General features: G+C 43.2%; 1 protein-coding gene across 5 annotated transcripts in view; it reads left to right on the top strand.

Moving 5' to 3' along the window:
* CUNH6orf89 (chromosome unknown C6orf89 homolog) overlaps window positions 1–22,614 on the top strand; it is a 40,206-nt gene that overhangs the window by 698 nt on the left and 16,894 nt on the right. For 2 of the 5 annotated variants that reach the window (XM_047101769.1, XM_047101770.1), the window contains exons 2-4: window positions 10,256–10,339; window positions 15,050–15,257; window positions 15,949–16,162. In XM_047101769.1, the coding sequence (XP_046957725.1) occupies window positions 10,256–10,339; window positions 15,050–15,257; window positions 15,949–16,162 (506 nt within the window). Of the gene's footprint in view, window positions 1–6,190; window positions 6,292–9,660; window positions 10,340–15,049; window positions 15,258–15,948; window positions 16,163–22,614 lie in introns of those variants that run through there. The other 3 variants (XM_047101773.1, XM_047101772.1, XM_047101771.1) reach the window with 3 other exon arrangements.

Genomic DNA, 22,614 nt, shown 5'->3' with positions numbered 1-22,614 from the left:
TCCTACCGGTAGGGGGAACTTTGACCCTGCAAGGTTCCTGTCGAAACTGTCTCGGGAAACTGTCATGTCCGTTTCCCAACGGGGATGGCAAACTAATACAAATGCATTGTAATGAAGTCTAGGGTTACTCTGGGGCAGAAGAGTTAGAGAGAAGCGCAAGCCTTGTACCTGCTGCTCTGGGTCTTAGAGCCCTGGCAAGTTGGGAACCTTTTGCCCTCAGGTCTCTAAATGTAACCTGTTTATGGCCTTCCCTGCCTCCAGCTCATAGCTAACCAAGTGCCTACTCTGTTATTTCCCCTTCAAGGACTTGGGGCTCTGAAATCTTTCAGGTTGAGGGCCAAAGTCAAGCTTCTGTAGCTGCTTCCTACTGAATAGGGGCAGTGTTTTCATTGGAGTTTCACTCTTTGATACCTGTCTGGGCCATGAGGAGGTGGTATGAGGTTATAGGCTGGAGTAGGGCTTGTGTCCTGGTCTCAGAAGGTTTGACCACTCCAGTCCAGGGGCTATAGTAGTCTTGATGTTTTCTCGAAAGGGGCTGATATACTTGTTGCAGTAAGAGGTGAAGCTGGTCTTGTCTACCACAAGAGGAGATGAACTTAGTTATAAGATTAAGAAGACATGGTTCAAAAGGCAAAAGGATCACACAAAGGAAAGGTCCCATGAAGGGAAGTATCCATGACATAAGACCCCAGGATAGGGAGATGGTGGATGTGCTTGCTGATAGGAGACGATGGGCTTGCGTTTGAAGTCTTTTGATACTTTGTTGAATAACCCGACTGATGGACATAAAAGCAACATTCTTCTTGGACTAATGTGCCCCTCTGGGCTAAAGTGAGCTACCTAATGCCCTTCGATTTTGGAGGACTACCCCTGAGAGTGACCACCAAGACAACCAGACTGGAGTTGAAGGAAAGCTTACCTGTAAAGGAGGTTAAGACAGAATAGGTGGCTCCCGTGTCTAAAAGAAAATTGTCCTACCTGCCAGTGAGTTGAGTTGGTGGCCTAAGGTTGCCAAGACTTACATAGTTTCTTGAATGGATTTGCCTAATTCTTGAGAGAGTTGAGAAGGACAGTCCTCGTGATCCCTGTGGCCAGTCCTGAGGCTGCTCCCCTGGAGGGCCCTTAGCAAGAGGAGTGTAAGGACCTCCTGCTTGGATATGGGTGTTTCAGTTACCATAGAGAGGGAAACTCTTTGAGTAACTCCTATGAGGGATACATCTGGAACTAACCAGGCCAAAGAACAAGTGCCCTTCCATCCATCTGGAAGGGTCACATATGCTTGAGTTCCAAAAATAGAGTCCCTTCTGAGGATGCAGGTGAACCTTGGTTAGAATAGAAAATAAAGGCACTTTCAGAAGGGGCTCCCCTAGGGCCAGCAGTGGCCCTAAAGAGGACCAAAACCAATATGAAGGTGGGCAAAGAGGTCATGACTAGATGTTGTACAGTTGCATTGCTACTTTAACACTGTTAAAAGACCCACTCTTTTAATTTTTTTTTTTAAGTTTGTTTTTGAGAGAGAGAGAGAGTGTGTGAGCAGGGGAGGGGCAGAGAGAGAGGGAGACACAGAATCGAGTCAGGCTCCAGGCTCTGAGCTGTCAGCACAGAGCCTGATGTGGGTCTTGAGCCCAGGAACCATGAGATCATGACTTGAGCAGAAGTGAGATGCTTAATCAACTGAGCCACCTAGGTGCCCCTTAAAAGACCCACTCTTAACCTTCCCCCAAAGGTCACCATCACCCCCCGTCCTTGGTCCTCCATGTCTCAATATTGTCAGAGCCACCCGTCAGCCCAGATAACCTCCTTCTTCTTCGATACACCTTATTAACAGCCTTGTCCCCTGTTGGAAAAACTCCTGGAACATATGTTCTGGGATCCTTATCAAAATCTCCTCTTAACAGTGTTAAAGTAGCAATCAGAAACACTTTCCCAAAAGAATGACTCACCTGCCGAAGTTAGGTTGAAATTATAAAGGCAGGGAGACAAGGGAATAAAACCCACTGGGGTCCCAGATGTTGGGTTAGTACTAACACAGATTGGGAAGGTCATATTAGAGAGTTTAAGTTGAGTATATAACAGTCCCAAAATAGCAGGTGTTGGGAGGGGCCCCTGAGCATTTAGGATTTTTGTGCTGTGTTCCATGACTTTTCTTTGGAAGTTTCTTGCACTTATGTGGGGCTGGGAGGTCCATGTTGGTATCCAGAGACGGGTGTAGGTGAAACTAATGGGGTTATTGGTGGTGGCCCACAATGAAGCAGGTGCAGGAGTTACAATGGCTAAGTGGGGTCCCACACATATCCAACAAGAGGAATTAGAATTGGTGTTGTTGAGATAGCGTTGAGCAGTATTAAGTGAGGGGGGCTATGGGGCAGCATGAGGCAGAAGTGGCTTGTGATCAAAGAGGTACCATACCTATTGATTTCTTTAAGGGTGTAGTCTTGGAGGTCCCCCTGCAGGACTACACTAAGGTATTGGACATAACAGAATAGAGGATTTTAGGATTTATCTGAGATGGCCCCTTTTTGAAGAACAGTTTGAGGTCTTCCAGTGGCTCACCGGTATACTCAGAGGTATCAGGGTTGTCCTCTTTGTTAGAGGTCACAGCAGGCTTGGCTCGGGAGAGATGGATCCAGCTGGAGATTCCTGGGACCTTGATGGTTGTAGGGGTGGATAAAAGAACAGTATAGAGTCCCTTCCATAAAGGCGTTTGTTGGGATCCAGGAGCTCAATCTATCCAGGTTTTAATTAGGACCTTATCGCCTGGTTGGACCAGGGATGTTGGGTTTGAGTGGTCTGGCTTTAGTAGGACCTGTTTTTCCCATAGAGCCTCTCAAAGGCACTGACTGAGTCCCAAGAATGTATGAATGTTAGGTTAGCTTTGTTGGTAGGCTCTTCACTCCCATAACCAGACAGGAGTTGAAGGAAAGCTTACCGTAAAGGAGGCTAAGACAGAGTCAGTGGCTCCCATGTCCAAGAGAAAATTGTCCTACCTGCCATGTCAAGGGGTCACCCTGGGCTCTGTCACAATGAGGGAAACAGTGAGTGGAGGAGCCCATTGGTGCCATAGGTTGCCTCAATCCATGGTGGTGACAGCTTGAAGGGATGCTGAACCCCTGGTTGTCCCATTAGTTGGGCAGTCTCTCAGTGTCCTGTTTGAGGACATTAGGACAGGCCATATTAGGGAGCTTAAGGAACAGACATCTCTCCAGTGTCCCTCCTTTTTGCAATGGTAGCAGGCTCCTTTTGGTGTCTCCCTTTTGAGGGGGCGACCCTGGGGTGATGGCTGGCATTGCAAGGCCACCAGGAGTTGAGCCTGTCTCTGATCCTTACATTTTTCCTTTTCCCTTTTTTTTTTTTCCTTCTCCTGGTCCTGGCCATAGAACACAAAATTGACCACCTTAAGGAGTTAAGAGCTTGGGATGTCTGGCCCTAGGGATAATTTTTGGAGCTTCCTCCTAATATCTGGGGTGGCCTGAGTGATGAGTCGACCATTAAGAACTGTAAGACCAGCCTCTCATCTGGGATCAAGAGTATGTTTAGCTGAAGTCTCTCTTAGTCTTTCCATAAAGGTTGTGGGGTTTTCTTCCTTTTCCTGGTTTATGAAAGCCAGCTTGTTATATAATTAATTGGCTTTGACTGGCATCTTGACATTCCATTTGTTAGATTATAAGATGGTCTTGGGACCATTGCCCTTGTGCAGTGTCATAGTTCCAATGAGGATCTGTTATTGGAACAGTCTGCCTTGGAGAGAGTCTGATTGAGAATGAGCACTATGTCCTTCCAGGCAAATCAGAAGTTAGTATAAAACCCTGAAGTCCTGACATGTAACTGTCAAGGTCCTAGGAAAAATCTCCCAAGTCCTTCTGGATTTGGTGGAGATCACTCATAAAGAAGGGAGTTTGGACCCACATGGTGGTTCTGGTTGGCTCAACTATTTCCTGGAGGAGACACAGAATTGGAAGGGGCTTGTTAGGACTTGACAGTGTTGGTGGTCTTGGATATGGGGCAATGGATCATCGTTTTGGGCTATGGTAGGATTTGGTGGGGCTTGGGGAAGCCTCCTCTGGTGGTGGGGGAGGGGACTTAGGACTTAGGCCTGTAAGGAAATCTAAAGTGGACAGCTGAATTTTGCAGGTTTTGAAAAGCCTGAGGTTTGTTTAACATAAAGGCTTGGACCTAAGGGAACTGAGACCACTTTGTCTGGTCTATACAAAATAGGTCTAGTTTAAGATGGTGTTATAATCCAGTGTCCAATTGTAGGGCCCTGTTGCCCCATCTCTTAGTTTATATTGGGGCCATGCTGTATTGCAGAAAAAGATGAGCCTTTTCCTCTTTAAAGGTTGGGGGTCAAACTTATCCCAGTTAGTGAGGATGCATCCCAGTGGTGAACCCCGGGAACTGCCATTGGGTTTCCCATATGTAAGGGAATAGCAAAGAGAAGGGGAAGAAGTAGACACAGTATTCCAAGAGTGTCCCCTTGGAATGTTGTGTATCAAGAGGAGAGGTGGCCTTTCTACCTCCTTTGAAGAACGACCCTTCAAGGATGTCCCCTCAGGTGAGGCGAACAGCCCAAATTAGTATTATTGCAGCCTGTCCTTTCTTTACTTGCCTCCCCCAAATTGAGGTGCCCATGAGGGAGGGATCTGGTATATTTTATAACCCCTAATGAGTCCCTGAGTGCCAGGATGTATGCCCCAGCCTTCAACATCTATGTGGTTCCATTTCCAGATTTCATCCCAGGCTCCTCTCAGTTTGGCTTTTTTTTGTTTTTTTGTTTTTTTAATTTACATCCAAATTAGTTAGCATATAGTGCAACAATGTTTTCAGGAGTAGATTTCCTCTCAAAAGTATTAACTTGAGGAGTTGGAATAGACACAAAGATTTGCCCTTACCCTCTTAGAAATAAACTCCCGCTGGAGACTGTGATTATCATGTACCCACCTTGGATTTAAGTATCAGAGGCTGATTGAGACCATCTTTCCGGAAAGGGAAGGGGAGGGAAACACGTAAGAAGGTGTGATTTGAGGCAACAACACAGAGGGAGAACTACTGGTTAGATGAATCATCCAGGAGACTGAATGAGTATGAAAATGGACCGGCCCAGCAGATGGAGAGGCTTTCACATATATACAGCACGTCCTCGGGGTTTGAGGGGCACAGACTTTGTGAGAGTGATGGCAGAAGTGGTTTAGGAGAGGAAGAACTATAGACAGTAACAGTAGTGGCCAAATTGCAGAGTGAGAGCTGACCTCCGAGAAAGTAAATCAGATAGGGATCCTCTAGCCTCAGCGGGGTGAGGACTCTTACCTTGGGCGATCGGAGTCGAGGCACCAAAAGATGTTACTGGGGGACGCTTGCATGGTGTCAGTGGAAGTCTCGGTTCTTGGATTCCCCTCGAAAGATTTATAGGAGGATCCGCGCTCGAATAACGACAGAAGGGAGGTACCAAGCAAAAAGTGGTTTATTAAACCACCAGTACACGGTCATAATGGAGGAGACGGGGGTTGAGGAGTCACCGAGGATACAGTTTTTTCTAAGTAGGGTCTTGAGCCATGCAGGAGGCGGTCTCTAATGGAAGTTGCCTCACATCTTTGGGGAGACGCCTCCTACCTGTGGAGGAGAACTTTGACCCTACAAAGGTTCCTGCTGGAACTGTCATGGCGTCACTCCCCACCAGGGGGCGCAGAACCTGTAATGCAAATGCCTTATAAAGCCAGGGGTTACCCTGGGACAGAGGTTGAAGAGGAGAACGCGTGCTCTGCACCTGCTGTCCTTGCTCCGCTAGCCCGGAAAGTTGGAAACCAAATGTTTGTTGTCTTTCTCTCATTAAAACTAAGCTCCCACAGGTAAGGGCCTGCCCTCCATTACCTGTCCTTCCCACTCCTTAATGCCTAACACGCTGCCTGGCACGGAGTGGGGGGGGGGGGCAATCAAAGGCCGTTGGATGAATCAGTTCAGCTGCTAAATCCGCGCGAGCGCGGAAGAGGACAGACCCTGGTAAGGCCTGAAAAGGGACGAGCAGGGAGGAACCTGACGCCAGGGGGAGCAGGAAACCGCACTCTCCAGAGCTCGCGGGAATTCGCGCGCTCGCGCGTGGCCAAGTCGCGGGTTCTGTTTCCGACGCAAGCGCGAGGCGTGAGGAAGGAGCCACCCTAGCACGCGCGGCCTCGCCTGTGGCATGGGAGTTGCTTCCGGGTTGCGCGCCCGGAAGTAGGACGTTGGCGGCTTACCCTCCTCGCCCGGAGGCTGAAGTCCCCGAGGCGGGAGGAGCCCGAGGGGGCGCGGGCCCCGCTTGTGAGTGACTGGGGCCCGAGGCCGGGAGGGGGGAGGCCGCCCTGTGACAGCCTCACCGCCGCTCCCGTCCGTGACACCCTCGCGCGGCCCTTTTCCTCTTGCCCTTGCGCAAACCTCTTTTCTGAGCCTCTGGGGATTTTGCAGATTGACAGCACGGCCGGCAGCTCCCCCAGGGTCGACTCCCATAAGACGTCTTTTCCTTGGCTCCGCGGGGCCGAGCAAAGCGAGGTCGGCCCTGTTGGAGCTTGTTTCGCAGGTGTCACGGCAGTGTCCAGAACACCATCGGTGCTAGCGAAGTCTAGATTTCACTGCCCTTTTGACAAAAGTCCTAATTTTTCAGTATGTTGAGTTGATTCCCCGCCCCCCTTCGAAACGTCTTTTTCTAATAAAGTGTGGACTTGTATGCGATAAACAGCATGTAGGATTTCAGAAAGTTATATGACTTGATTTATTGACCCGATAATGGGGTGTTTGTAATCACCATTTGCTACAAAAATCTCCTGCCTAGTGTTCCTAAGACCACGAACCTTGCTGGTCACAGGTTTTCCTATTTAAGAGCTCGTATAGCCTTAGTATTCGCGAGTATATTTAAAGTATTTAGTCATCGCTTGATAATAGAAACTACTCCCGGATGCTTAACTATTCTGACTTTTTCAGGTTGCTCATTTGGTTGTTTCCATGGTGGAATCCTCTATGGGCATTTCTCCCTTAATGAAATTGTGTGTTCAGGGTTTATCACAATTTCTCTCTAAGGAACAACATCCTTTAACCTAAATTCAACTTTGCTACGTTGAAGTTTGACTAAAGTTCACTTAGTCCAACTTGCATACCAAAGAGTGTCCATGTTAGGCTCTTTCTGCTTTGAACCAAAACAATTTTCAAGATCCAGTTTTAATCCCTGTTCCTCCAACAAGCTACCTAGCAACATCACAGAGATTGTCTAGATGAGAGGTTCCTAATCTACTCACCTAAACCCTCCTTAGGTTGATGTATTTTTAAAAATAAGAAGAATAAATGGTAAAATAAACCAACCATTAGTTAAATTAGTTTGAGAACAGAATGACCAGTTCCTTTGTATAAATTTGTTCAGACGATACTGATCAGGTTCCATGACTCTGAGGTGAATTTCCATGTCTGTTGTTAGTTTCTTCTGATATTTTCTCCACTTATCTCTGCTTTCAAGTGTTAAATAACAAAAAATTCAAACGAGTAAATTTTGAACATCTAATTGCTGTAAGTAAATCATGAATCAGGCAGCATCCCATCTGACAAGTAGAGAGGAGCTCCTAAAGGGCTACAGGAAAGGAAAGGTTTTTCAAGGTAGAGAGTGAAGTAAAGGAAATGATTTTTTTTTTAGGCATTGCCAGTTTTTTAGGCAAGGTCATTCTAAGGGGGAATGGGGCTTATCAGTAAATGTTCTAGCACTGACCAGGAAATTCCATGTTGGCTGGGTAAAGTCACATTTCCAAGGGATTTGAAACTGCAGTTAGCTTAGATGTTAAGTCTTGGTTTGCTGACTTGGGACCCTAACCTAAGTGACACCATTTTGGGCCTGTGGTTTTCTTTTTAACACAAGGAACAATTTAGTGTGAGGAGACATGGAAATAAATATAATACAAAGTGATCAGAGTTGTGTTTAGGGTTCAAAGGACAAACATCAAGGCTGGAATAAGGAGTTCACTGATTGGAAAAGCATGGGGGCTTTTCCCCAGGGTAGGCAGAGACAATTATCTGTACAAAAGCAAAACGATGTAAAATGGGATGGCAGTGAAGAACGTGAGGAAGGAATAGGAAATGAGACTGAACAGGTAGGCAGTGACCAGGTCATAATGGGAAGCTAAGTAATTTGAACTTCGTCTTATTAAAATTACCAAGTCTTAAATTTGGGTATTGGGACAAATGTTTTACATTCATCATCTCGTAATCAGAGGCTTAGATTAAGTACTGTCTCATGACTATACAGTAGTGGAAGATCAGGTTTTGTATTTAGCTTTTTCCAAGTCCATTTGCCTTCTTAACCACCTTGCTAAATTGTTCCACAGCAGGACATGGGGATTCAAGGAAGTCGCTTTAAATAGACAAGTAACATTAGCTGATTTGTTTCAGAAAAATAATTTGTGGGGCGAGTTGAGGATGGATCAGAGAGGAGAAGGAGAACTGGCAGTATAGAGATTAAATTTATCTTTGTGATGGTCCACGGGACAGATGTTGAGAGCCTTGACTACCATTAATGTAGAGCTAAAAAGGAGATGATGAATGTGGGAACTATACAGGGAGTAGAATCGAGGATTTAGTGATTGGTTCATTAGTGGTGATGAAAAAGGAGGGGTTTTAAATATGGAGAACTGGTGTTTCCATTAATTACAAAACAGAATATAGTAGGAGAAATGGGTTGCGGGGGGGGGGGCAGGAATAATAAGGCACTTATGGGCACATTACATATAGGGAGCAGAAGGGAATTTCTGCCAGAGTGTCTGGTATATAGATAGATGGATGGGTCTGGAGTTCTGGAGGGTTTTACACTGGAGAAGAGATTTGGAAATCACTAATAGCTGGTAGTTAAAGCCAGGGAGGGAATGAGAAGATCAAGGACAACTGTGATGAATACCAGCATTCAGGGGTATGGTCTCTGAGAAAAGAGAATTATGCTAAGGTTTGAGAGCACTTGAGAGAGGAAATGGCTGGCAACAGGAACTTCTGTGGAGAGGTCAGTTAAGGTAGTAATTGAGAAAACGTCCTTTTGACTTGGCATGTAGAGAGCCATTGGTGACCTGAGAGCTATATTAGTGGTGTGAGGGGGGCAGAAATGTGATTTGAGTGGTTAATAAAGACATGGAGACCTTAGAAACACGAAGGTGAAGTGATGCCTTTTTTTTTTTTTTTTCTTTTCTTTTTTTAAGGAACTTGGCTCTGGAGGGAGAACACGAGCACTGGAATTCTAGAGAGAAAGGATTTTTTTTTTTTTTTTAATGGTAGAAACTGGAAAAGATGAGGATACGAGCAGGTAGAAATAAAGTTTATTCTAGAAAGAGAGCATGCAAGCAGGGGAGAGGGGCAGAGGGAGAGAGAGAGAAAATCTTTAGCAGGCTCCATGCTCAGCACGGACCGCACCTGGGAGCTCAGTCCCATGACCCTGGGATCATGACCTGAGCCAAATTCAAGAGTCAACCTTCTGAGCCCCCGAGGCGCCCACCCCTTTTTGTGTAGCTAGATGCATCTATTTTGCATCTTAGACTTGCCTAGCTGGCACAGCTGTTTAGTTTGGAAAGCTGAGCACCTCCAGGTGTTCACTGTCAAATCAGTGTTTAGGACATATTTATAACCATAAAGAAGTTCTGTATTAAACAGGACAAAGGAGAGGTTCGCATGTAGTTGGACCTCTTAACCTGTTTTCTGCAGTAAACAAACTTTTATTGTAAGTTCTGTTAGAGTCATTCTATCGGTTATGCCTCTGTCCTGTTTTTTTCCTAGACTGAGACACAGAAGGAATTGTGGAGAACATCTCATCAGAGCTGTCAGTGGCTTCCTTCTATTCCTGAGATGCTCCTTCAGAAGTGAACAGCCTCCTGGCTTATCTCCCCCCCCTTACCTCCACCCTGGCCTCCCTTGAAAGCAGAATTTCTTAACCTCAGCACTCTTAACATTTTGAACGGGACAGTTCTTTGTTGTGGGATGTTTAGTCTTCACCCACTGGATGCCAGTAGTGCCCCTCCAGTTTTGACAATCAAAAATGCCTCAGACATTGCCAAATGTCCCCTGGGGAGCAGAATCACCCCTAGTTGAACTGCTGTTCCAGAGCAGTGTCTCCCATTTGGGAGTGTGTCTTTTCTCAACAGGGAAGAGTTTGAATACTTCTGCACCAGGATCCCACTCCCAGAGATTCTGGCAATTCAGGATGTCTAGGGTGGTGCATGATACCTTGATTTTTATAATTCTGCTAGTGACCCTGCCTGTGCCCTTGCAGGTTAAGAGTCAAGCTCACTCTTTGGAACTTCCCTCTGTGGCAAAGCTCATTCCTGCTAGAGTTGGATCTTCTTTCTTTCTGGAGGTAAAGGAATTGCCTTTGCTCAGCTGATTTCAGTCAGTGCCCTCATACTTGATGCTAAGCCATGACTTTGTGTTTGAGGTTTTTTTTGTTTTGTGTGTGTGTGGTGTTTTGTTTTGTTTTGTTTTTTGTTTTTAATACAAATCCTTGTGTTGAAGGCTTTCACATCTCAGCAAGGGAGCTGCTTTGCTGGTATGAAATCCCAACCGAAAGGGACAAGATTTTTTGTGTGTGTTTAATTGACATCATATCTACTAGATGCCAGTACCCCTCAAATGTGACCATCAAAATGTCTCCAGACTTTCCAAATGTCCCTGTCCAGAATTGCCCCCAGTTGAGGACCACTTGTCTAACGAAAGCCAGAAAGAGGGCTTATTATGAAGATCCCCATGTGCTCTTAGAAACTTTATGAAGTTATTGGTAAAGACCCTTCCAGTAACTTGGGAAATATGTCAAAATCTCAAGGAGAAAGGATGTACAGCTTGCAAAAATATAGTCAGTATCATAATACCATTGTATACTTGAATTACCAAAAAAAAAAGAAAAAGAAAACCAAAAACTATTGTTTTTACAATAAAAACTGGGGGTTTGGTGAGGTTTTTATGTGTCCTGAAAGTAGGCAGAGATTTACAAAGGTTGTGAAGTAGTCATCAGAAATGGTGATAGTTGATTCTCTTTTGAACCTCACTTGTACTTCTGTTCCCTTCACGGTTCTCCTAAAGGCCCACCAATATGATGTTCTCTTCTGCCAGAGGGATTACCTACACGTACCCCACCTTCCAATACTTTTCAGAATTTTTTACTGGAATCCTTTCCAGAATTCTCCCTGCTCTCTTTTCTAGTCCTTTAATGAGTTTTAGTGGATTTTGACTGGATGTCGTTGGGTAATTTATTGTAGTTTTTTTGAACAAACATTATCCTTGCTTGCTTGCCTGGAATATCTTTGTTAATTTCAACAGGAAAAAATGCTATCTCTGGAATCACTAGTCACAAAATCAAGATGTGAAAAATGTTGTAATAAGTTATCGCTTTATTCTTTTTCCAGGAATCGTTGTAGTTGATCACTTGTCCAGTTCTCAGCCAGTCATTTCTGATAATCGAGGGGCATGGTGTTGTGGTTTCTAAACTGCCAGCTCAGAATAGGAAAATACTTGGTAAGGGAGGCAGCATGCATAAAGGTTAAAAGCATCAGCTTGGAAGTCAGGCACACTTGACTCCACATCCTGGCAAGTTATGGAACCTTTCTGAGCCTTACTTTCAACATCTGTGAAATGGGATTAATCACATCTACCTTTTGGCAAAACAAAAAGCAAAGAGACAAACCAAAAAAAAAGACTCTTAACTATAGAGAACAAACTGGTGGTTGCCCAAGGGGAGGTTGGTGGAAGTGGGGGGAATGGGTGAAATAGGTGAAGGGGATTAAGAGTCCACTTACCATGATGAGCACTGGGTAATGTACAGAATTGTTGAATCACTATATTGTATACCTGAAATTAATACTGTATGTTAACTATACTGGAATTAAAATTAAAAACTTAATAAAAAAAATCACACCTACCTTTTGGGATTGCTGTGATGATTTACTAAGAGCATGTTTCTTGTGTGCTTAGCACGGTGCCTGCATTTAGGATGGCGCAACTGGAAGTGGTCATTTAGGAATGTAATTGGACAGAAGTCTTTAGTTTCTAATGAATTGAAGTTTTTCTACTTCCCAAAGCCTTCCAATACCCTTAAAATTTTAGAGCTAGAGGGGACTTTGAAAACCTCTTAGTTCAGTCCCTTTATTTTTTTAGGTGAGGAAATAGACCAAGTGACTTAGCCAAAATCATAACAGTATAGTTTAATAAATGCCATAGCAGGGGTAAGTTCAAATTCTATAAATATACATTTTACAAGACCAGTGCTCTAACCCCTGAGCTATAGGTCCTATAAATACACATTTTAAAAACATCTTTACTGAAATTTAATTTATATGCCATAAAATCCACCTGTTTGAAATGTACAATTCAGGGTTTTTTAGTACATTCACAAAGTTGTGCAACTATCACCACAATTTAAGTTTTGAACATTTCTGTCACTCCAGAAAGAAACCCTTGGATCTACCGACAGTCAGTTCCCATTCTTCTCCACTCTGTGTCTGCATAACCACTAATTAATCTACTTCCTGTCTCTATAGATTGCCTCTATTATTAACTTTTTGCATTTTATTAATACAGTCTTACAACATGTCATCTTTTTTGACTGTCTCCCACTTAGCTTAAGGTTTTCAAGGTTCACCTATGTTGTTGGTATCCATACTTTATTCCTTTTTATTCAATCATATTCTATTGTATGGATATACTACATTTTATCCATCCATTTAGTAGTTCATGGACATTTGGATCGCTTTATTTTTGAGCTATTATGAATAATGCTTGGATATCCATGTACAAATTTTTGTACAGAAAGTTTTTGAGAAACTGTCCAGCTGTTTTCCAAAGCAGCTGCACCATTTTATATTCCCACCAGCAGTGTACAGGAGTTCCAGATGCTCAATATCTCCCAACTTATTATCTGACTTTTTTTTAAGTTCATTTATTTATTTTGAGAGTGCAAGAGAGAGAGAGAGCACGGGAGGGGTAGAGAGAGAGGGAGAGACAGAATCCCAAGCAGGCTCTGCACTGTCAGTGCGTAGCCCGACGTGGGACTAGAACTCTTATCAGAAATAGAGTTTGCGTATATTTTCCCCCATTCTATGGGTTGTCATTTCGCTTTCCTAAAAGTTACCATTTGTAGCACAAAAATTGTTAATTTTTAATATCCAATTTATTTTTTCTTTTTCTGCTCTTTTGGCGCCGTATCTCAGAAGCCATTGCCTAATGGAGGGTCATGAAGACTTTTTCCCCTGTGTTTTCTTCCAAGAGTTTGTAGTTTTAGCTCTTATGTGTTTGATACATGTTGAGTTAATTTTTGTGTATGGTAGAAGGAAGGGTCCTACTTCATTCTTTTGCATGTGGATATCTAGTTGTCCCAGCACCATTTGTTGAAAATACACATTTTTAAATTGAGTTTACACCATCCTTTTATCTGAACCTTGAAATGAAAGCCTATGTGGCCTAGGAAAAACACAGTCTGAGCAAGAGCAAAGAGTTTGGGGAAGGGATTTAGGCTTTTAGCGTGTGGGGGTTCCCGCCCCTCCCCAACCAATTCCTCAGTCTAGATTACCTGCCTGTTAATTCACCATTGGAAATCCAATACTGTTTTATTTAATTGGTTTGGGTTGAGGCCCTGGTATGAGCATTCATTAAAAATTCTGGTGACTCCAGTGTGGAGGCACACTTAAGAGCTAGTGAACTAAAGGGTTAATAGTCCTACCGAGGACCAAACGGTCAGTATCAGGAGGTGCTGCTGGAAGGGGAGATAGGCTGAGGTGCTTGCTTTTCTCCACGGAGCTGCAGGAGCTGCAAGACCGTTGTCCTTGGCTCTACAGGTGGCAGCATCTCCTTACTGAAAAAATAAGAGTTGTTCCACGTCAGTGCTTTCTGGGGTTAGAAGCACTTTGGGCGTGACATATATGAAATAAGACGACTCCTACATGTAAGGGAAAAAGAGACCAATAAAAGAGCATAAATCCCAAGCACTGTTTTTCCTTTGGTAAGTGACAGAAGATGTCTTACAACACAAGCATTTTTTAAAAAGAACGATTTGATTGCATGTTACAAATGTTACAAGAGAGTATTCTACTCTGCCACTTTAGTTTCTACCTTTTCTTCTGTGGCCGCTGTGAAACAGTTTGGCTTTAAAGTAACTATGAGAACAAATTGAATTTTGAAATTAGTTAAAGATCTTAGGTCTTTCAAGTATATGAAATACAAGTAAAATGCTCTTTATTGTCTAAAACTGTATTTGCAGAAAAGTATGAGGACTCTAGCCTGCAAGGTCTGAACAGTCCCAGTGCCGTGGTTTTTGTGTTGCCTGAAATTCTTGCTCTGCCAGTAGCAAAACGTGTCAGTACGTTCCCCGTAGTAAATCTTGCAGTGCTTAGTTCCTCCTGTGTTGCTAAAAGGTGTATCTAATACAAATGCAAAGAAATAATGGATCAACAACACTCCATATTGCATTTCTTTTTAAGTAAATTGCCAGTAGCAGGCCTCCTGTGATTGGTTTCAATAATCCTTTTGGTTGGCACTAGTGTTTCAGAGTCCCATTAGGGATTTATTGTGCTGTAGACTAGCGCTCCTCAAAGTGTCTGTAAACCAGTAAACTGTGTTACCAGCCCACAATTAAGGAACACTTAAAAGCTGTGTAGTACTAACTTGACCTAATCTAGACATTCGTTATGTTCTACAAAAGCATTGGCTTGCAGTGGATTGGGGAAAACAGGAAGCTGGTCCTTCCCCATGAAGCTCTGTTCTAAGTGAAGTAACTTTGAGGGGTGCCTGAGTGGCTCAGCTTTGGTTAAGTGTCTGACTTCAGCTCAGGTCACGATCTCACAGTTTGTGAGTTCGAGCCCCGCGTTGGGCTCTGTGCTGATGGCTCAGAGTCTGGAGCCTGCTTCGGATTCTGTGTCTCCCTCTCTCTCTGCCCCTCACCTGCTTGCTTGCTTGCTCCTTCTCTCTCTCTCTCAAAAATAAATAAAACATTAAAAAATTTAAAAAAAAATAAAGGAAGTAACTTTGAGGAAGAAGGTATTTTAAAGAAACCATCTTTCTTTTTACATTTACTTTCTCTCAGGGATTTTGTATTGGAAGACATGGATCTTGCTGCCAATGAGCTCAGCATTTATGACAAACTTTCAGAGACTGTTGATTTGGTGAGACAGACAGGCCATCAATGTGGCATGTCAGAGAAGGCAATTGAAAAATTTATCAGACAGCTGCTGGAAAAGAATGAACCTCAGAGGGGACCACCCCAGTATCCTCTCCTTATAGCCGTGTATAAGGTAAAAACGTGTTTTGACTTGGAGATTCCTTAAACAGAGCACAAACTCTTCAGCTTTCTCCCTAAATTTTACTGTTGACTGCTTCTACCATCTAACCTTAGTTTTCCTATGAATAAGTTGGCCTTTGCTCTTGTTACCATGAGTTACTAGGAAATTTGACCCATTTTGTTAAATATCCATGATGAAAGCTATATATTTATAATTAAACTGTATTTGTGTATACTTTTTAATGGAGGACATAGCCCCGTAGAAGCCTGGTGCTGAGTGGCTCAGTTGGTGGAGCATGCAACTCTTGATCTCCGGGTAGTGAGTTCAGGTCCCACTCTGGGCATAGAGCCTACTTAAAAAAGAAAAAAACAAAAGGAAGAAGAAGGTTGGTGAGCCTTGCAGTTCTCATAGTTCTCAAACTTTAAATGTATTTCATTCAGGAGTGAATGTAGCCAATTTGGCGATAAATTATATTAAAAAAATAAAATATAAATAAAATAAATTTTAAAAATGAAACCATAAAAGGTTAAAAAAAAATGAACGTAAATGGCTTGTTTATGAAAATGGATTAGTTCCTAAGGCACAGTGAAAATAATGGAAGAGGCTGGGGGTTTTGGTTTGTTTTTTTTTCTTTTTTTTCTTGGCATTAAAGTATTTTGTTTGCTGGGACAATTATTAATCCTTTTCCTGTCTTTCCTTATAGGTCCTTGTAACCCTGGGATTAATCTTGCTCACTGCCTACTTTGTGATTCAACCTTTCAGCCCATTACCACCTGAACCGGTGCTTTCTGGAGCTCACACCTGGCGCTCACTCATCCATCACATTCGGCTGATGTCCTTGCCCATTACCAAGAAGTATATGCCAGAAAATAAGGGAGTTCCTCTGCATGGGGGTGATGAAGACAGACCCTTTCCAGGTAGAATCCTGCATTTTACTACTTACACGGTGTTCTTGACAGTGTATGGTGGGAAAGGAAATAACATGTACTGACATCTAATGAGAGACACTTTCCCACTTTTGTCTTTAAAAAAATTTTTTTTGTTTTTATTTTTGAAAGAGAGAGAATGAGCTTGAGCGGGGGAGGGGGAGAGAGGGAGAGAGACAGACAGACAGACAGACACAGAAAGACAGAGAATCTAAAGCAGGCTCCAGGTTCTGAACTGTCAGCACAGAGCCCAACGCGGGGCTCGAACTCACAAACTGTGAGATCATGACCTGCACTGAAGTCGGACACTCAGCCGACCTGAGCCACCCAGACACCCCTCAATTTTGTCTTATTTAATTCAGTCCCCACTAAAACTCTATTTGATAGGGGTTTTTTTGGGTTTTGTTTTTTTGTTTTTGTTTTGTTGTCCCTGTCTTGCAGATTGAGGAACTGAGGCTCAGGGAGATTAAGAAACTTGCCAGAAAAACACTCCTAGGGGAACCAAATTCAAACCCCCTGATTCCAAAGCACACATGGTGGGGATGAGTATTTTTGTTTATAAGGAAAATTTCAATGTGTCTTATTCTACCCTTTTCTCTCCTGTGATCCCTATCCATAATAGATATTTTAATAAATAGCTATTGATTTATTGAAAACATCTGAGTCCAGCTTGCTTTTAACCAGATCCTCGAATAGTCCTTAGCCTGGTGGGCTGGGTTTTTGTCCCACTTTGTCTTACTCTTTCAGTATAGTGTTTTCTCTGCCTCACAGTATGCTTAGTGCTCCTAAGTGGGCAGTTTTGCCAATAAGTTGAATTTAAGAAACATTTAAATTTAGTAACAGTGTATCAGTGGGAGCACAGGAATTTCTGGTCTGACATACCATTTGAGGAGTTTCCTTTTGCGAAGATTGTAACGTGTGATAAGACTTGAAATTTACCTTTTTTTTTTAATGTTTATTTTTGAGAGACAGAGTACGAATGGGGGGGAGGGGCAGAGAGAGAGGGAGACACAGAATCTGAAGCAGGCTCCAGGCTCCGAGCTGTCAGCACAGAGCCCCATGTGGGACTTGAATCCATGAACCTCGAGATCATGACCTGAGCTGAAGTTGGATGTTTAACTGACTGAGCCACCCAGGTGCCCCTGAAATTTGCTTTTTGAGAAAGAACAGAGGGCATTTTATTTTATTTTATTTTTTAAAGTTTATTTATTTTGAGAGAGCGCTTGAGCTGAGGAGACGTAGAGAGAGGGGGAGAGAAAGAATCCCAAGCAGGCTCTACGCTGTGAGTGCGGAGCCTGATGTGGGGCTCAAACTCATGAACTGTGAGATTATGACCTGAGCCAAAGTCAAGAGTCAGGTGCTTAACCAGCTGAGCCACCCAGGTGCCCTGCATTTTATTATTTTGGTGGTATTCATCTTATTTGCCCAGATAAAGGAATATGGAAATTAATTTCACAAGTGTATTATGGGAGTTTTTGTGTAACTGTTCTGAAACCTTTAGATTCCAACATAACTGGAATCTAAACTGTTTAGGAAGCATGCTTTCTTCTCAGTGTTGTGTTCATAAAAAATTTCCTAGTGGAAGCTATACTTTATAATGTTACTCTTTTCTCTTTTTTAACTTTTTTTTTTTTTTTTTTTTGAGAGTATGAGAGAGAGCAGGGAAGGGAGCTCAAGCTGGGGACGGATAGAGAGAGAGAATCTTAAGCAAGCTCCAAGCCCAGTGCAAAGCCTGACATGGGGCTTCATCCCTCGACCATGAGATCATGACCTGAGCCCAAATCAAGAGTCAGGCGCTTAACCAACTGAACCACCCGGGCACCTCTATAATGTCACTCTTTAAGCCAAGATCTAATCAGTCATAAAAATCCCTTGTATTGAGTCTCCTTTGAAAGCTATTTTTGTACACTTGAGGAAATTATGGAAAGATTTTCAAAATTATGCTAAAATCAGAGGAAGGGAACATTGTAAAGCTGTAAAGGGAACATTGTAACATTGTGGGGTTTTTTTGGTTTTTTTTTTTTTTTTTTTTTTTTAGTTAGCTCATATGTATAGAGATTTTAATTCCAGATATAACTTCCTTGTATTTTTGAAATGTCATCAACAAAGCTTAAAAAAAAAAAAAAAAAAAAAGTGATGTTTCCAACTCCTCTGTCAGAAAGGTCCAGAGCACATGGGGGAAAGACCCAGAGAAACTTGTCAGGCCAGCCTGATGCTGCTTCCTCACACGCATCAACGCATCAGCCTCCTTTCCTGTCTTCCTCTCACTGCCTCCTTAAAGGCATCTTCTGCCCTTTGGCACACAGAGATCAAGTCAGCAGTTTTTAGGACCAAATTGATGGCAGTTACTCTGTTTCTCCCTGTCCTGTAAGGGAAATTTCCTTAGGCTATTGAGTTAGGAAGTGACAGTTGATGGACCACTATTGCTCATTCTCAAAATCAGAGTCTAATAATTCAAGAAACCTTCGTGTCTTGTCAATAAGCCTAACTATTGGGTTTACTCCAAATGAGTATTTTGCCTTGCAGGTGGAAACTGAATTCTTGGAGCTCAGTTGTAAAGAGAGAGCATTGGAAGGGTGTGGTTTTTAGCTCTTTAATGTTGTTGACTATTAAAGTGCTGCTTTTACTTACCAGTGTGGATATTGATGCACCGTATATTCTTGTGTGTGATCATTCTGGGAAGCTGTGGGCATGTACAACTAATAGCATTTTGCATAGCATTTGGAAGGAAACTGAAGAATACATAATAATATAAGGGATAAATAGAAACATATGGAGGAGAATTAGGTACAAGAAATAGGAACTGCTGGGCCTGTAAGAGGGCTAGAAAAGGAAAAAAAAAAATTATCCTTCCTGATATCATGGTACCAATGAACAACTGCCTTTTAGTTAGAATTACTTAGCAGTACCTTTGAAGTAAATGTAGAGGGAACATGGCCTGGCAGATTCAGCTCCCTAAAGGAAAGCCCTCAAGCATATTGTTTCCTAAGGGCTGGCCTGTCAAAGGCCCCTGGAACATCTGACACTCCTTGCGGTGGCCCCTTGGGAATGACCGAGGGCACTGGGAGCAATGGTGAATACCTGACCTCTGGTAGTTTCTCCTCTTGACTCCACCCAGGGAACAAGAGGCAGCAGAGGTGGGGTTCTTTTTCTAGGTTTCAGCCTTGGGTAGGAAACCCTGCTCCTGAATTCTCTTGATGAGAAGAATGGAGGGACTCCATAGTGACTCACGTCAGCCTCCCACTCTGCAGCAGAAAATAAATAAGCTGACACTTATTTAGTACTTACCAGATGCCAGGCCCCGCTCTAAGGGCTTTCCATATATTGCTTCATTTAATCTTTACATTATCCCTGTGAGGGAAGTTCTGGTTGTATGCCCGTTTTAAGGATGGAGACACCAAGGGACAGTGACATTATGTCACTTGCCCGAGGTCCTAAGGCTACTAAGTCATGGAACCATGATTCAAACCCATCCTATCCTCGCAGTCTGAGCTCTTAGCTTCTGCTGTGAGTAGGGTGTCGCTATACACTATACCCACAGAATCTAGCTTTTAGTTTGATTTGGGAGTTCTGTACTCTCTCTCAGCTCACCAGATGCCTCCTTTCCACTCCCTGGTGCCCAGAACAAGGTTTTTCTGGCTGGCATTGCATGTCCAAAGATAAACCATCCTCTGGGCCCTGGCCCTTTAGAATTTTCCTGAACTAGTCTTTTCCTAGGCATTCCGCCCAGCTCATCTTCCCAGTCTACAGCCTTATGTGTAATGTGTGACTTGTTTGACTTAATCCTTTATCTGATTAACCCATAGTTTTTCCTTCACAGTCACATTCTTAGTCCCCCCCAGTCCCGACCTCATATCTTTATGTCCACTTTGATCCTACCAGCCATCCTCTTGGCTTTCATCCTTCCATGGAATCACTGAGTCTTAGAGCTAAAGAGGAACTTTAGCACTGATCTAGTACATAGCCTTGTTTTGTAAAGAGGGAATTGAGGACAGGAAAGGTGAAGTAACTTGTTCACCCAGCTAAAAATGCCTCACTGGCACTCAAACCTTTATTTCTTAATTCTAGTATGGTGTTCTCTCCATCACACCACACTCACTGTCTGCTATCTTTGCCCTCAGCCAAGCCAGGCTCCTGCATGTTAGGCCCAATTTGTTTACTTGGGACATCAGTAATTTTTTTTTTAAGGTTTTATTTTTGGGGCACCTGGGTGGCTCAGTCGATCGAGCGTCTGACTTTGGCTTGGTCATGATCTCACAGTTCGTGGGTTCAAGCCCCGCTTCGGGCTGTGTGCTGACAGCTCAGAGCCTGGAGCCTGCTTCCGATTCTGTGTCTCCCTCTCTCTCTGTCCCTCCCCTGCTCACACTCTGTTTCTATCTCTCGCTCTCAAAACTAAATAAACATTAAAGAAGAATTTTTTTTGAAAGATCTTATTTTTAAGTAATCTCTACATCCCACACAGGGCTTGAACTCACAGCCTTGTGATCAAGAGTCTCATGCTTTATCGACTAAGCCAGCCAGGCGCCCCTAGGCATTTATAATTTTTAATTATGACACCTTTTGATGCTGAGGAGGTCTGAGATAGTCTCATATACAATGGAAAAGTGTATCTCTGTATCTGTACTGCATAATTGGAACTTTACATATCCATGACCTTTCAAGGGAAGGTTGGAGTAGATCCAGCAACATCAAGTGGTTTTAGGAGTAGATCATTCAATGACTTAGAACTGAGGACCAAAGCAGAGTCTAGGCTAGTGCCCAGAGATGAACTGCTTGGACCTCAGAAAATGCCCTACTATTTTATTTGCAAATAAAATTTGAGGTGATAATAACAAATATGTCAAGCACTTACTGTGTAGGAGGCACTGTGCCATGTACTATGTTGTGTATTTTCTCAGTCCTTACAACAATTACAGAGGTAGTTACCATTTTTCTGTCCCTTCCAAAGATGAGGAAACTTGATATGCAAGGGGGTTGACTAACCTAAAGTCTCACGTTTAGAGTCCACTTAAATATATGTGTGTGTGTGTGTGTGTGTGTGTGTGTGTGTGTGTGTGTATACACATACACACACATACACACACACGTACATGTATACATACATATATATACATATATATATATATACACATATATATATATATATTTAAATATTTAAGTTTATTTGAGAGAGAACACACATGTGTGAGCAGGGGTGGGGCAGAGAGAGAGAATTCCAAGCAGGCTCTGCACTGTCAGCATGGACCCCAGTGCAAGGCTCTAACTCATGAACCGCGAGATCATGACTTGAGCTGAAATCAAGAGTCGTACCCTGACAGAGCCACCCAGGTGCCTCTAGAGTCCATTTTTTAAAATAGAAGTATAGGGGCACCTGGGTGACTCAGTCTGTTAAGCATCCGACTTCAGCTTGGGTCACGGTCTCATGGCTCGGGTTCGAACCCCACGTCGGGATCTGTGCTGACGGCTCAGAGCCTGGAGCCTGCTTCAGATTCTGTGTTTCCCTCTTTCCCTGCCCCTCCCCTGCTCATGCTGTCTGTCTCTCTCTCAAAAAATAAATAAACATGAAAAAAATTTTAAGTTGAAGTATAATTGATCTACAATGTTACATTAGTTTCAGGTGTACAACATAGTTATTGGACAAGTCTGCACTTTATGCTGTGCTCACCACAAGTGTAGCTGCCATCTGTCACCGTACAAGGCTAATACAGTACAACTGACTGTATCCCCTATGCTTTACCTTTCATCCTCATGACTTACTCATTCCATAACTGGAACTCTGTATCTCAGCCCCCTTCACCCATTTTGCCCATACCTCTCCTCCCCCTTCCTTCTGGCAGCCATCAGTTTGTTCTCTGTTTTTTTGAGTCTCTTGCTGCCTGTTTTTAAAAGAAATTTTTTAATGTTTTTTTTATTTATTTTTGAGACAGAGAGAGACAGAGCATGAGCAGGGGAGGGGCAGAGAGAGAGCGAGACACAGAGTCTGAAGCAGGCCCCAGGCTCTGAGCTGTCAGCACAGAGCCCGACGCGGGGCTCGAACTCACGAACCGTGAGATCATGACCTGAGCCGAAGTCACACGCTCAACCGACTGAGCCACCCAGGCGCCCCCTTTTTTTTTTTTTGATTCCACATGTAAATGAAATCATATAGTATTCATCTTTGTCTGTCTGACTTAATTTCACTTAGCCACAGTACCCTCTCGGTCCACCCATGTTGTTACAAATGGCAAGATCTCATTCTTTTTTATAACTGAGTAATATTCCAGTGTATGTGTGTAATATGTGGGGTTTCACTTCTCTGTCACACTTTTTTAAAATTTAAAATAGCTATTATAAGGAGGTTTTTTTTATTTAAAAAAATTTTTTTTAACGTTTTTTATTTATTTTTGAGACAGGGAGAGACAGAGCAGGAACAGGGGAGGGTCAGAGAGAGGGAGACACAGAAT

This window comes from Lynx rufus, unplaced genomic scaffold (assembly GCF_022079265.1).
Source record: "Lynx rufus isolate CCGP_SWC_20201006 ecotype Redwood Valley unplaced genomic scaffold, mLynRuf1.p SCAF_6, whole genome shotgun sequence".
Taxonomy (NCBI): domain Eukaryota; kingdom Metazoa; phylum Chordata; class Mammalia; order Carnivora; family Felidae; genus Lynx; species Lynx rufus.
This window is presented reverse-complemented; position numbering and strand designations above follow the sequence as displayed.